Consider the following 16,825-nt stretch of genomic DNA (forward strand, 5'->3'; position numbering starts at 1 on the left):
GATATTATTTGTAAAACCTCTTTGCCAACTACTTGTTGGACTGCTGAAGGCTACATGTTGCTGGTCAAAACAACCATATTACTCCAAAAAAGGCACTTAATCCACCTGTTTTACTCTATAAACTATGTATAACAAGCAGCCAACTCCGCTATAGTTTTCTCTCTCTCTCTCGCTGCCAACCGCAGCGCAACTTTGGATCAGTCCATTTCTGACTAAATGATAGGGGTGTTTGGAATGGTCCATGTATGGGGAATATAGTTTCTACATTATTCATTAAATTAATATTATTCTTCACTCTTTCAGACCCCTCTATTTATTACTTTGTATGCAAAGAGGGAGTGATTGTGATGATGATTATTATTATAAGGGTTTGTTCAGTTCAGTAGTGTTGTAGTAATTATTATTAAACAGAAGTATAACAGTAAATAAAAATCGGTTTAGCATATCGGTTATCGGGCACATAAGCATCCAAATATTTGTTATTGGCATCGGTTTAAAAAAATGAGTATCGGTCGATCTCTAGTTTTTGGGACCTCCTCGAGGTGGAAACTAGGGAGGAGCGAGGCCCACGATATTAGTGGTCCACTCCGACCTGTGACACTTAGACATTGACATGTTGACCAAAACAGATTTCAGAGATTTCTTAAAGTTTGGGCCCATGATGAGGTTGTGTAAGACATTCTGGACCAAAAACCCCCAAACAAAACACTAATACTTTTATGCAGTAACACTTTATTTTTGCTTAGAATAAAGAACAAATAAACGGAACACATAAAATAACATTTTAGTTTTAACTTGAAATTCATTCAAGGAGGCAATGAGCTGCATTATTCACATGGGAAGGAGTACTCGGTCTCTGACTGATCACCTGAAAAAAAAAACGAAAATGTATCACAGCAATCTACAGTATAAACAAAAATCATATATAAATACTTGTACAGTACACTTTCAAATGAATTAAATGTTGCATGTCAGTGAGCAATGCATCACATTTTAATACATACAAAACTAGTATCTAATCTTACTTGTTTGGTAGTAATCATAGACTTTGATCACAGCTGGCTTGAGGTTCTTGACTGGAAGAATCTGTTTTAATTGTATCTCATAATTCATAGGGAGATTTTTTGGAACCTACAGGAGGATCAACAGAAGAAGACAAACTCTCAGTCATTGACGTTAAAACATATTGATGAATTATATTAATAATTACAAAATACAAATGTGCCATTCTCTCACCCCCTTCAAATATACAAGGACATGATCATCTTTAGTATCCACCTGTTCCACAAATGGTGCAAACGTCTGTGAGGGAAATGTATTAAAGTAATTAAAGTTATTGACATCAGACCTCAAAAAACAAGTTTGTGAATCTTCACCTTATACATTTAAACGCATCGATGATGTGTCAGCTGTGAATCCTGATAAGAGCTTAATATCCACAATGACCATGTTAGTAGTTTCCTGTGGACCATTATATCTGTAAAAATAAATAAATAACTTAAGGTTGGTTTCTTGAATACCTTATATAATTACCAAAAATTACAATTTAAGTAGGAAAAAGTGGGCAATTTGAAATTAGTAAAACTAACAAATCAGATTTTACATCAGAGTTTCTATCACTCATTATGCTTCTTTCATCAAATTCCTCTTTAGTTTTAGGTGGAACAATAGAGATATGTAATTACACTTCATATTATAAGTTATGTGGGTATTAATAATGAAATAGTTATAGGTCAAATACAGACCAGTTTAAGCTCATTTTGCAATAATGTAATTTGTAAGAGAAATTAGCTATTCAGATGTGTCTGCTGGACAAACTAAAGCCATAATCATGTCTATTGTTACTCAGATGTGTTCATATTTGACAGTGAAGTTCAATTTTTTTGGTTGTGCGAATGATTTCTTGCAATCAGCCTCAAGCGTAGCTTCAACGGTCAATGTTTTATCTTCAGTGGGAGTGGGAATGTTGTAAAACAGAGCCATCTGAGAGAAAGAAATAAAGAATCAATACAAACACAAACTAATTCATAAATCATCACACATACAGTTTGTTAAACCACAGAGATATGCCAAGTGTTTTTATTAATGTTAAGATGTACCAGGAGTTTCTGACCTGCACAGACACACAGCTCGAGCCTTTCACTTCAATACTGTATTTGCCAGGAACATTGGTCAGTTTCTTCTCCTGATACAGTAACTTGTTGTCCTGATTCACATCAAAGTTATGAGAGTCTCCTGCTGACTGAACCGTCACTGTACTGAAACCATCAGAGCTGAAAACTTTAGTGGCGTACAAAGACAAAGCCTGAAGAGCCACAACTGTGTCCTGATAACATCACAACATCATTAATACAACATGGAAATGCATCATGGGTAATATAAACAAACATAAATGCTTATTAATATGATTAACCTGTGTAGATGAGAATCCTCCATAGGCGTTCTGCTGCTTGACAAGCCAGCTGACGATCCTGTTAGCATAACCCAACTCAACTGTAGTGACTGAATCTGAAGTGAGAACAGCTAGCAGAACATATGAGCTGATCTCCACTGACAGAGAACCAGAATCATCAACAGATCCTGACTGAGACCAATGAAGCTGAGACCCTTTAGGACCAAAGTGAATAAACAACAGATAAAACAACAGATATTGTTGACATTTAAGTATACACGAATGTCTTTACCTTCTGAAATGGCAAGATTTTCCAGTTCCTTTAAAAGCTGCTGTCTGGTGTCCGTGTCATTCGCCAGACTGAAAGTGTAGGCAAGCAGCGCAGTGCTGTAAGTGTTTTTAAGATTCCCAATGATGGACCTCAAACAGGACAAACCTTGAGCGACCACAGGATCCTGAAACACAAACAGATAAACAGCAGATGTGAGTGTCATTCATCTAATAGTTTATACTATGATCTCTGTTGATGTACTTACTGTGACTGGAGTTTCCAGTTCAAGTAATGATGCAGTGATGTAAGCAGTCATGGTTATATTATCATTAACTCCACCCTGTAGAGACACAGAAGCAAATAATGCGACATACTGTAGTACATTTATCATGAAAATCTTCAATCACGTACCTTCATTCTGTTGTTGAACAAACTTCCTTGTTGAATAAAACAACCATCTGTACTGCGTCTGCTTATTAACCAATCCTTTGCACTTTGAATAACATTTGGATCAATGAATATGTACTTCTCTGCTTTGCCAAAAGACCTCAGGACAAAAGATGTCAACCTGGAAGTTTGGATATTGGAGATTTAACAGTTTTTGATCAATAGTTTTGATCACGCCAAAGTGAAACTGAAAATTAAAATTAAATATTCACCATGTATTCTCTTCACCACTGCCAAATGTACTGTATCCACCACTGTCATGTCTGTAGTTCAGCTGTCTCTGATATCCTGTTTAGTTTGAAAGTGAGTGAACAGTGAAACAGCGATTTTCTCTTTTTGATGCAAGCATGAATCAAATGCATGATTTGTTTTTTCTTACCACTCTTCAGGAAGCCTGTGGCTCTCTCTCTGATGGCTGAAGTGAGTTGCTTTGTGTTTTCCAGATACTGTAAAATGTAAATATTGGGAGACAGAACAGCAATGTTTTGTTCTCCACAGCCGTACGGCATTCGTAATAACCCATGAAGATTCTGCAGTGCACGACCCAATATGTCTCCTACAACAGAAATGTAGCAAATTTACATTTAAATTTAAATTTAATGACACAAATGTAACTGCATGTCTCTGTAGCGATTTTAAAGGAGAGGCTTATGATAATTAATAATTAATAATATTAATTATTAATATTTTAAAAACATTCTCCACCATCCCAATTAAGGGAAACAAACATAAGCTCAAATGTAAAGTACTTACAATGGATTGTAATCAATTATAAGTATGTGAATCAAATTAAGGTCCTGGGTGTCTGGCCAACACTCGTCCAGCGAATGTTTAGTAAGACACTATAGACTATATTAGGATATAGCTCTCTTGGCTAAGGAGATGAATATCCTAAAATTGATCCAACAGCTTTAAGGGCAGGTAGCGGTACCTTTAATGATTAGTGACTCCAGATTTTGAGCATAAACTACAACCAACATCATGTGTGATACAAATCAGACTTTATTGACTAACTAAACACATACTACTCTAAACACACACACACACACACACACACACACACACACACACACACACACACACACACACACACACACACACACACACACAAACAGTTCAGCATTGGAAGAAGGTAAAGGTTTAAGTAGAGAAAAGATTAAAGCATGGCAGTATTTGTAATTCAGCAGATCAAAGCCTAAAACGAACCATCAGTTACTTAATGCGAATGCCCCCTAGTTAAAAGGGAATAATGATGCATGATGCATCAGTGAATAAGACTAAGTATGATACTTGCATGTCTTGCCCATTAAAAGAAAGTGTCCTAATGTAGTTTGGTGAGGCTTCAGTTGATCTTGGCTGAGAGGATTGATGAGAGAAACCAGCTTGATGCAGATGATCCTTGGTAAATGAAAAAGACAAGGCCTTAGGCGTATTTAGAGGTACGCTGGAATCGTCTAGTTTCGCATCCTCATCCGGATGAGAGTCCTGAAAGGACTCAAATGTATCCAGAAAGAAAAACTAAAGAGATTTCCAGTGTGTTTTCCCTGGAAGTTTGGTCCATGGTTTCTCCCAGCGGTTGGTCTACCATGGTCTACCATGGTCTACCATGGTAACAGTTCTGATCTCTGATGGCTTGAAGGTCTTGTAGCTTGTCACTGAAGGACATTGAGTTGTAGTGACAATGGGGGCCTTCTGCTACCAGGGTTTGGATGTTACAGTTGAGAACGGATGGTGTTTTGAGGGCCTTTCCTTTTGCGGAGGCCTGGTGCTTGTTAAAGGCCTTCTGTGTCAGGTCACGCAGCTGACGAATAGTCATTGTGAAGGGGCAGGCAATGATCCCTAAATGATGTCTCACAATAGGGTGTAGATTTCTTAGAAAGAGGCTCTTGAAGCTGATGTCCTCCTCCATCTCAGGTTCATTGCAAGCACCAAAATAAGCATATCTGAGTCGGTTAATGTATGCTTTTGGAGTTTCTTGCCGACCCTGTTTGATGTCCAGGGCAGCTATCAGTCCATATTCAGATTCTGGATCTGACAATTCTATAGTGAGGGCTTGTTTCATCTGCTGATAGTTCGATTTGACAGCCTCTGGCTGTCGGTCCAGAAAGCTCTTCACTTCTGGACTGGACGTTATCCAGAGCAGGTACAGTCTCTCTTGGGTGGTCACATTCACCATCATTTGCAGGTGGAAGTCACTGTCACGCAGGTAGGCGTGGACATCATGGTTTCCTGCAGTGACTTCCTCCTGTAACTCAATTTTATCAGACTCCTTCTGTCTGACCTGGGCCTCATTCTCCAGCTGTGCTATGCGGCTTTGAGCATGTGTCAGTTCCTCTTCAGACTCAGTGGCTCGTAGCTTTAGTTCATTCACCTCCTGTCTCAGGCTCATGAGGTTGTGGGCCAAGGAGAGAACGATGGTGGTTAGCTCCTGGTGGTCATAACTCTGGCTTGGGCCATGTGTCGTTAATCTATTTCAATCGACGTCCCATTGCATTTGGCTCTGGTCCAGTTGGTTGTCGGCAGTTCTGGTAGAAAGGTGTTCATCACAATGCCTTGCCAGGCATTTAGGTCTCTCGTCTGAGTGTAAGGGCAAGAGACTAATGCAAGACCATACAGGGGAGCTACAAATGTTGCGGTGATGCTATGTGTATAACGTGCAGCTAGGTTTTAGCTGGTGTGTCTAGCTAGCGAACGCAGCTAGCGAAGTGTGTATACTATTAATATCTTAGTTGTGGATGGTAGGACACTAAGATTTGTGAGGGTCGGAGCATGTAAATAGAGATTTAACTAATAATGTAAGACAGGTCTTATTATTAATCAAAACACAAACTTCCTGATGGTTCCTAATAGTCTTTGTCTCTGAAAAAGGTGAAAATAGAGGATTAAAGAAAAGAAAGAGTAGATATTTTCCTAGTCAGCGTAAGTTTATTAGTGTTGCTTTGGATTATAGCTATTCCCCTAGTAATTGTCTAGATCAATTGTGTTGTAGGGTCATACTATTAGAGCAACTATTGCCAATAAACAAGAGATGAAATGATCAACGGCATTCATTGAAGAATGCTCCTAAAATTGGTAAAAGTTAAATAAGCTGAGAAGAATTTTTGAATAAAAGAAAGTGTGAAAATCAGAAACCAGAAAATAGGTTGAAAGGAGATGGTTTCAATCACTCCACAACAATACACACAAGTTATACTTAATAGCTTAAAGCATATGATATGCTAAATGCTAACTATTAAAGCTAATATAGATAGAGGGCTTAGCATAGGCTAATGGGTTGCTAGGTTGGGATAGCTTAGCAACTAAAGATGGTTTGTTTATAATGTGGCACCAGGATATGATGTCAGCGGTAGGTAGAGTCAAACCAGAAGGTTCCTATCACTTCCCTTGTAATGGGAACCAATGTATGCGAGTACAAATCAAACAGTGCACAAAAAATGTCTGCACAATTTAACGAAGCTCAAATGCTCTCAGCAGTGTGCAGTCTGTTAAAATGTGGCACTTTATTCACTATCATTTATTTGTTACTTAGTTCTTTTTATTTACTAAGCTTAAATCACAAATATGATATCTTATTTGCTAATTGTTATCGTTCATGCTTTCACTTCTCTGTGAGCATGCACTTTTATTACTTTGGACAATGGCTTTCTGCCCTTGTTTAAGAAGTAAATACACAGATGTACTGTAAGTTAAAGCTTGTTTATGTCAGGATCCGTCAGAATCATGTATTTTATATCTAGTCTTTGTGTGCGGGGTCCTGGCAGTACCATGTTCTATGTGGGAAATGTGTGGTTTTAGTGGTGTATTACTTTGACCACGCATTTCCCGGGTCTCGTCACTTTTTCCCCGATCCCTTACTTGTAATGATTTCCAGGTGTATGTCATTTATTTTGTCCCTATTTAAAGTCCTTGTGTTTGATGTTCTTTGCTTGTGCGTTGTCTTTCTTGTTGTGAGTATCGTGTGCTTAAAGTATCCTGTCATGAAAGTATCCTGTCTAGTTTATTGTTATTTAGTAGAGTTTGTTTGTTAGTCATCCTAGTTTAGTCAGTGTTTTGTTATCTTGTATTTGTGATATTTTGCCCCCTCGTGGGTTTTGTTTTTTCCCTGTTTTTGTGTCTTTAATTAAAATCATCAGTGTTTTTGTATACTTTCGTCTGCGCCTGGGTTCTTGCATTGCCATTTCTTGACAGAACGCACAAGCCAACACCGAACCCAGCAGACATGCACAGCCGTCAAGCGAGGAGAGGTCGTGGTTTCGTCCTGGAGTGCGAACCGGGTCCAATCTGGTACGATCCACTCGTGTATGGACCTGGTGTTAATTCCAGGAGGAACCCGACCAGAGCCACTGAGCCTGTTCCGCTCCCTTCTGTCCCGGAGGGTCGAGTCATGGGAGTTCTGACCCTGGGCGGTCCGAGGCTCACCTCTCCCAACCCAGAGAGTTCCTCTCCACCAGTCTCTCTCCGGGGAAAGCGAGAGAGGAGGATTTCATGGGAGTCGGCATCCGGTGGGTCCTCATCTGAGTCCGTTTTGCCTGCCACAGTGCCTCTTCTCCCTTCGCCACTTTCTGCCCCGCGACCCAGGAGAAAGAAGAGGAAGAAGGGAGCCTCCTGTTCTCCGTCTTCTCCTGGGCTTACACCGACGTCTCAGCTAGCGGCAGAGACCCCTGTCACTCCGCCGCAGCCGACAGAGCCTGCGCAGCCGCCGCAGCCGACAGAGCCTGCGCAGCCGCCGCAGCCGACAGAGCCTGCGCAGCCGACGCAGCCGACAGAGCCTGCGCAGCCGCCGCAGCCGACAGAGCCTGCGCAGCCGCCGCAGCCGACAGAGCCTGCGCAGCCGCCGCAGCCGCCGCAGCCTGCGCAGCCGCCGCAGCCTGCGCAGCCGCCGCAGCCGACAGAGCCTGCGCAGCCGCCGCAGCCGACAGAGCCTGCGCAGCCGCCGCAGCCGACAGAGCCTGCGCAGCCGCCGCAGCCGACAGAGCCTGCGCAGCCGCCGCAGCCGACAGAGCCTGCGCAGTCCGTGCAGCTCCAACCAGCTGCAGCCTCCCCTGTCTCGGCTCTCCAGCCGGCCGCAGCACCTCCTGTGCTTCACCCAGGACTCCTTCAACCCTCTACCCTGTCCCCTTCTGTTATGCCACCCTCTGTTGTTTACCCCAAGAACCATGTCAAGCTTCCCAGGTCTTCCACAAGACCTCCCCGGACTTCCTCTGCTTCACCCAGGATTCCTTCACCACCACCTTTGAACTCTTTTGTTCCCCCACCCCCCCCTCCCTTGTTTGTTTTTTTTATTGTCTCACCCCAATCCTGTTATTGTTATTGCCTTGTTGCCCTTGTTAGTGTTTGTAATGTTCTCATGGTTTTTGTCTTGTATTCAGTCTATTATGTCCCGTGTTTAGTGTTCCCCCTGAGGAGCGTCTGGTAGCCGCTCCTTAAGGGGAGGGTACTGTCAGGATCCGTCAGAATCATGTCTTTTATATCTAGTCTTTGTGTGCGGGGTCCTGGCAGTACCATGTTCTATGTGGGAAATGTGTGGTTTTAGTGGTGTATTACTTTGACCACGCATTTCCCGGGTCTCGTCACTTTTTCCCCGATCCCTTACTTGTAATGATTTCCAGGTGTATGTAATTTATTTTGTCCCTATTTAAAGTCCTTGTGTTTGATGTTCTTTGCATGTGCGTTGTCTTTCTTGTTGTGAGTATCGTGTGTTTAAAGTATCCTGTCATGAAAGTATCCTGTCTAGTTTATTGTTATTTAGTAGAGTTTGTTTGTTAGTCATCCTAGTTTAGTCAGTGTTTTGTTATCTTGTATTTGTGATATTTTGCCCCCTCGTGGGTTTTGTTTTTTCCCTGTTTTTGTGTCTTTAATTAAAATCATCAGTGTTTTTGTATACTTCCGTCTGCGCCTGGGTTCTTGCATTGCCATTTCCTGACAGTTTAGGCATAAAGCGGTGTGTGTCTCACACCTAAATAATGAAAAACAGTATTGTGCTAATTTTAGTGTTACACAATAATGTTCACCTGTTAGCTAAGCTTGTAGATGCAGAGTCAAAGTATAGATGAATGGCATTGATCTACCTATAATTCTACAATGTAGAACGAGGAGCTTTACTCATATCTACTTTTACATAACATAACACAGTTCTGAGATTCCTTCATCAGACACAGGTTAGACAATACTGCAATTGGGCTTTCTTCTCCAAAGCAGATGAATTACTTCTGGTACAGTTTACAAATGCTGCTTATCTGAGATTACTTCGTTAGGATAAGCTTATGCATTAATTAATACTGAATTTGGGTTTTCGTCGCCAAATCATATTAAACTTACACTGATACCATTATATGCCAAAGTATGTTAAGACTTTTTCAATCATAGTAGAGATACCAGTTCAAACTATGATTTCATCTGCATGTAAACAAACCGCCAGTAGGGACATACATGTGTATACCTGTAGCACATTGCATCCTATTGCTACCTGATTTATCAAACACACACTTAGGTTGACAGTAGTTTAAGCTCATAACTTTTGTTTAATCATGCCCGCATTCTCCACCAATAAATGTAGCGATTTTTTTTTTTAAGTATGTGGATCAAATTAAGGTCCTGGGTGTCTGGCCAACACTCGTCCAGCGAATGTTTAGTAAGACACTATAGACTATATTAGGATATAGCTCTCTTGGCTAAGGAGATGAATATCCTAAAATTGATCCAACAGCTTTAAGAGCAGGTAGCAATACCTTTAATGATTAGTGACTCCAGATTATGAGCATGAACTACAAACAACATCATGTGTGAAACAAATCGTACTTTATTGACTAACTAAACACATAGCAGATTCAAAGGCTAAAACGAACCATCAGTTACTTAATGTGAAGGCACTGATACTTGCATGTCTTGCCCATTAAAAGAAAGTGTCCTGATGTAGTTTGGTGAGGCTTCAGTTGATCTTGGCTGAGAGGATTGATGAGAGAAACCAGCTTGATGCATATGATCCTTGGTAAATGAAAAAGCCAAGGCCTTAGGCCTGGCACAAACTTAGAGGTATGCTGGAAACGTCTGGTTTCGCATCCTCATCCGGAGGAGAGTCCTAAAAGGACTCAAATGTATCCAGAAAGAAACCCTTAAGAGATGTGTGTGCTCCACACACACAACTCAGTTAGAACTCAGATAACAACTCCCAGCTCAGAAATTCATCTTGCATAAGAAGACCTCAGAACTGCCCCAACTCAAACTCAGGACTCAACTCAGAACTCCTGGTGTGTTTTAGGTAGGGGTTTTTAAGCTGTGAAGAGGTCACATATTTAAGATGTGTATAGAAAGTTTCTTTGTCTGTCCCAAAATCTCCCACATTCTTTTGTGGTCATAAAACTCGTAATCTTGATGTGTTGCCATAGTCACGAGAGATCTGCTCTGCTTTGAAGTGTTAAAGCAGTTTGGGGGGTATTGTTACGGACCCCTGGGCTTAGCCTGCTTTTTGAGTGAGGGTCTCCACTTATATTTATGAAATATAACAAGTTATTGTGTGTCTGATCTGGCTCAGTTGTTAGATCTCTGTTTGAGTATCTACAGTAAATGTTACCAATGACTGAAACTGAAGATCTTGCTGATCCCTCTATCACATCTTTAGGAAGCGTCAGATCCAGCTCTTCTGAAAGACTGTTACCTACGTATGAAACAGAAAAATGAAAACATGTCAATGATCAGCACATTATGATTGTACAAAATAGACATGAGTCTATCACAACAGTTTTTATATTTCAACTTTTATCACAAGCATTAAACGTTAACAAACCCTTTGGACACAGCAACCAGCTGTGAGTCTCTGTCTTTTCAGTCCCCTCAGCCTACAGCAGAAAATAATATAACAGATTTATGATTTAAATCATATAATAGTAATATAAGCAATATTAGGATGACATACTGTATAAGAAACATCTGTGTTATGTGTGAGATCTGTTGGCGGTGAGCTCAGCCTGTACAAGGAGACTTCGAGTAACTATGTCAATGCGTCCTCTCTCTGGCACACTCACAATCTCATTGTCACACACAGTCTGTGACTGCTGTGCCTCTGCACTCACTGTTATATTCAACACTCCTACAAAACAAACAACTCATGATCATCTCGACTGACTTACAAAAACACAAGACACTGATTCAGATTAAACAAACTGACCAAGAACAGAAGGAGTGAGAATCCATTTAAAGGTTTTTCTTCCATTAGCACACAGACAGGATGAATACTGGTCATCATCAGAGGAGGCTTTAAGAGTGAAGTCTGAAGATGGAGCTGGAGTTACTTTAACCTGACCATGAAAGATGGAGGATTACTTCAGATTTGATGACAGAAATATGTGAAGATGTTTACAGAAATCTCACCATGATACATTTGGACAGAAAGTTGAAAACGGTGGCCTTCAGTTCAAAGATCTCCCCACGGATGATGGAGTAAGGCAGAGAAAGCTCCAGGAAGAAGGGCTGGAAAACTGTCAGCTGAGCAGGAGGAGACAAACCCAAACCTTTGGAGGACAGACAGAAAGCATCCGTCTCCCAGGTGGTGATGGTGTCAGGAACCTTGACAGGAAACTGTGTTGATCCAGAGTCCCTGTGGTGGAATTACTACAATATTTGAACTCTGCCATATACGGTGTTGTTCGGAATGATAGCGGTGCGGTGTGGCTGGCCAGAATAGTCAAGGTTTTTAGTGTATTTTTTGTTGCTGCTTGGCAGGCAAGTTGCCAGTGGGTTCAGTAGAACAAACAGGACCCAGCATTCATGATATGCACGCTCTTAAGGCTGTGCAATTGGGCAATTAGTTGAAAGGGGTGTGTTCAAAAAAATAGCAGTGTCTACCTTTGATTGAACAAACTCAAAACTATTTTGTACAAAAAAAAATTTTCTGGGATTTAGCAATCCTGTGAATCACTAAACTAATATTTAGTTGTATGACCACAGTTTTTTAAAACTGCTTGACATCTGTGTGGCATGGAGTCAACCAACTTGTGGCACCTCTCAGCTGTTATTCCACTCCATGATTCAACATTCAACAATTCATTCACATTTCTTGGTTTTGCTTCAGAAACAGCATTTTTGATATCACCCCACAAGTTCTCAATTGGATTAAGGTCTGGAGATTGGGCTGGCCACTCCATAACATTAATTTTGTTGGTTTGGAACCAAGACTTTGCCCGTTTGCTAGTGTGTTTTGGGTCATTGTCTTGTTGAAACAACCATTTCAAGGGCATGTCCTCTTCAGCATAGGGCACCATGACCTCTTCAAGTATTTTAACATATGCAAACTGATCCATGATCCCTGGTATGCGATAAATAGGTCCAACACCATAGTAGGAGAAACATGCCCATATCATGATGCTTGCATGTGGCTTGAATTCAGAGTTTGGGGGTCGTCTCACAAACTGCCTGTGGCCCTTGGACCCAAAAAGAACAATTTTACTCTAATCAGTCCACAAAATGTTCCTCCATTTCTCTTTAGGCCAGTTGATGTGTTCTTTGGCAAATTGTAACCTCTTCTGCACATGCCTTTTTTTAACAGAGGGACTTTGCGGGGGATTCTTGAAAATAGATTAGCTTCACACAGACGTCTTCTAACTGTCACAGTACTTACAGGTAAATCCACACTGTCTTTGATCATCCTGGAGGTGATCATTGGCTGAGCTTTTGCCATTCTGGTTATTCTTCTATCCATTTTGATGGTTGTCTTCCGTTTTCTTCCACGTCTCTCTGGTTTTGCTCTCCATTTTAAGGCATTGGAGATCATTTTAGCTGAACAGCCTATCATTTTTTGCACCTCTTTATAGGTTTTCCCCTCTCCAATCAACTTTTTAATCAAAGTACGCTGTTCTTCTGAACAATGTCTTGAACGACCCATTTTCCTCAGCTTTCAAATGCATGTTCAACAAGTGTTGGCTTCATCCTTAAATAGGGGCCTGTTTCTTCACAAAATTGATGACCTCAGTGATTGAATGCCACACTGCTATTTTTTTGAACACACCCCTTTCAACTATTTCAACTAATTGCCCAATTGCACAGCCCCAAGAGCGTGCACACCATGAATGCCGGGTCTCATTTGTTTTCTGAGAATCTACTGAACCTACTGGTAACTTGTTTGCCACGTAGCAATAAAAAAATATACTAAATACCTTGATTATTCTGGTTAGTCACATTGTACTGCTATTATTTTGAACAATACTGTAGGTAATTTTTTTCAATATAACTTTCATATGCATAATGACACAATTTTAATTTAAAGAAATCACCAAATGTTATGACACAGTTTAAACATGTCATTAACTTAGGGTAATTATTAAAATAATTATAATAAATAACTAATAAATTACTATGCCGACAGATCGAATAATTGTCACTGTAAGGCAGCTTCACTAACCCAACTTTAGAAAGTTGCCAAATCCATGTTTCTGGAAAGACGCTCCGTTCTGTTACTTGAGGAGCTGAATCCCCTTCACTTATGATCCAAAAACGGTCATACATTACTGAAAGGAGAAGAGAGTATTTTTAAAAAGGAGTCTGCATCATAACCTAATTTGATAGAATTTGATATAGCCTACAGTACATATAATCACCAAAGAACTTCAAAAGGGGATGTAGCAGCCATTTAATATTTAAGCAATATCGCTCAAGTAGGAGTGTGATATAGCTCTATATCATCACGGCTGTGATTAGAGAGCTATATCACACGACTCGGAGAGCGATATTGCTTTTATACAACAGTTCGAAGGCACATATATATGAAAAGTCCGCTCCCCTTCTCACTCTCATAATGGGAGAGGGAGGGTGTTACTGCGCCGAGTCGAAGTACTCCCAAAAGTGCTATTACGCCATAATATATAGTTACTCTTTTAAATCCGCTTAGAAAAGCGCTACGTTTTATTTTGTACCACCAAACTTGCTTGTATAACTACTCGTCTTAAATAGGAAAAATGTTGATGTGTTTGGTCACTTCTAACTTTATCTCTAAATGGCAGCATTGAATGAATGGGGCTAAGCTAAATGCTATCGTAGCGTAGCAGCGCGCTCCAGCGCTTACGTGCACACACACAGATGATAGAGGGATGTATCAACAATTCTTAGTTAAGGTAATAACCTGTTTTAACACTGAAAATGAGTAGACTATTCCTTTAAAGTGGTACATTCAACTTCTTTTTTTTAAATCAGGCTTTTCTTTTAAAGAATTGTTAATAAATTAATTTTTCAATAAAAAATTAACATGTACATATATAACAATAAAAACAAATATTTACCTATTGGATTGTGTCTGTGAAAAGTCATGCCCTTGTATGTTAGACATCGAGGTTCTCTCACAGCCAAATTTGTTGCCATTTTTAATCCAACTTTCTGCCAAACATCAAAAAATAAAGCAAATTAATAGTTACATTATGCCTATCTTTAATAATCACTACCTAGTTTTATATATCATTTCATTTAATGTATGCCTGCATGTAAAAAACAATTTAATATTATGCAGAATAGAAAATCATCATCAACTTTGTTACCTTTAAGGATTCATAGGCGTGATCTATTTCCACAGCTCGACGGGGTCTAACATGCAAACATGGTTGCTCATCTTCAGTCTGGTATGGATATTCTGACACTGAACGCACTGGCAAAAGGTTAAAAATCTGTAATAGGATGAATCATAATCGCTCATTAGTCTTCCTTATAATCACTCATAACAGGTATTTTACATTTTTATAATAATTTTATACTTTTAAAATAAATAATATTTTACATCTAGGTATCTATAAATTGAGTATGAATGAGATTGAGTGAGACCATATCAACATCCAGACGTTTTTCTGGTTCCAAGATGTGAACACTTTTATCTACAGCACTGAGAGCACACAGTGAACCAGGCTGAGCTGACAGCTGTATTGTGTTTGCTTCACCTGGAACTGCTGTAGCAGGAGAAAACTGAAGAGACACCTGAAACAACAACACAACATGAAGATCACACATTAAAGAATAGGATTCATCATTTCACTCTTGAATATATTTAAGCAATATCGCTCGAGTAGGAGTGTGATATAGCTCTATATCATCACGGCTGTGATTAGGCCAGAGGCACGTGCCGTCGAACTGTTATACAACAGTTAGACGGCACACGTTTGAAAAACAAAAACTAGAAAACATCAACGGAGTAATTTTAAAAGCCTCTTTGTTTGAGAACTACTTCTTCCGCCACGGATTTGAGGGCGGCCAGAATGACAGGTAACACTTTCGGCTGCTTTGAATCTCATATTAACTCAATGGACGGATTCACAGTTTTTAAATATTACAATTTCTTGGTCACAAAGTGTAGTTTTAAGATTAGTTCAGTCGAGAATATGTATTATATTTAAATCTGCAGTCGATTAGTAAAGATAGCGCCTGTTTGAACGTTTGCTTAGTGAGATTCGGTACAATTACATTACTCCCATTAACTTTAATGTAACATCCAAGAGCGCTGATCTTTGACGGAATAATAACTTCCGATTGGGGATTCACAGACTGATTTATGAGCTAGTGAACTAATGAGACACATGGAGAGTGATTCAAAACAGCGCGGTTGTGTGTGTCTGCAGTTTTTTCATTCAGAGATGAACCTGTTTAGAGGACCTCAATTCACTAGGTGGCGGAATGATACGAAAGGTGAAGCGGTTACTGTGCCGTTATCAGTAGAATATTGCACGCCTCTTAGCCAATCAGATTCGAGAACCAGGAAGAACTGTTGTATAAATATATAAATATATATATATATATATATATATATATATATATATATATATATATATATATATATATATATATATATATATATATACATTCAAAGCAGTAAAAATAATTATGGGAAATTGTAAGTTATATTTTGAAATTCGCTTAGAGTTGCTACATTGTTTCACACCTTGTTATTGAAACACTTTTCAGTGTTGAAGTTTTTATTCGCAGCAACTACATTGTCACTGGGCAGAACACAGTATGCAAGTATCTGCACTACTGGAGTCAGATCTCCTGTAACAGACAGTTTGAATGACACTGTGCCATTCGCTGCTCCATTAGAAGTCTTCACTTCAACCTTCTCATATCCATGATGAACTATCACACCTCTGGACAAGACCTGAAACAAACACACAACACACTGTTAACAAACTGACCACTTAATACAGTCAAACAGATCTCTATGAAACTCTACACTGATAATGAACATGTAGTATTGATACTCACCATATAGACAATGTCAGTGTTGAAGTTATCAATGGCTTCTCCAATGAAATGATACTTAATGGTTACTGTAAACTCAGCATCACACTTTAAGGGTTCCTTAAGATTGTCTATAGTCAGTTCACTAAATGATGGGGTATATGGGGTGGCGGGCTGGAAAACTGAAACTCCTTTTTGATCTGAAGGGAAGTAAGGCTTGCCATAGGTATTTGAATAAAATCCTGGATATACGCTTGCCTGGACAACAATGAACAAGAAATTACAACCATCAAATCCATGTCAATAATTTAAACAACAGAAAACTGGATTAGCACAAACTATCATACCATCAGATTAAGATCACTTTCAGGCAGACTAGATGTATTAAGTGAAAATGCTGCCAGTCCATTGTCATCTGTAGTGAGATTAAAGAGCAGATTTGGGGACCAGTCAATCTCCGTAAAGAGATAAACGTCTTTGTTTGGAATTGGTGTTCCTTTGAAATCTGTAAC

At 39.7% G+C, this 16,825-nt stretch overlaps 1 protein-coding gene across 3 annotated transcripts in view; it reads right to left on the minus strand.

Moving 5' to 3' along the window:
• Positions 1–712: 712 nt before the first annotated feature.
• The window catches only part of LOC129437958 (alpha-2-macroglobulin-like), a 68,051-nt gene continuing 51,938 nt past the window's right edge, over positions 713–16,825 (minus strand). For all 3 annotated transcript variants that reach the window (XM_073862548.1, XM_073862551.1, XM_073862550.1), the window contains 3 exons: positions 1,237–1,302; positions 1,026–1,131; positions 713–868 (listed from right to left, as the gene is read on the minus strand). In XM_073862548.1, coding sequence (XP_073718649.1) covers positions 828–868; positions 1,026–1,131; positions 1,237–1,302 — 213 coding nt within the window. In that variant the 3' untranslated portion in view covers positions 713–827. The remainder of the gene's footprint in view (positions 869–1,025; positions 1,132–1,236; positions 1,303–16,825) is intronic.

This window comes from Misgurnus anguillicaudatus, chromosome 24 (genome assembly GCF_027580225.2).
Source record: "Misgurnus anguillicaudatus chromosome 24, ASM2758022v2, whole genome shotgun sequence".
NCBI lineage: Eukaryota > Metazoa > Chordata > Actinopteri > Cypriniformes > Cobitidae > Misgurnus > Misgurnus anguillicaudatus.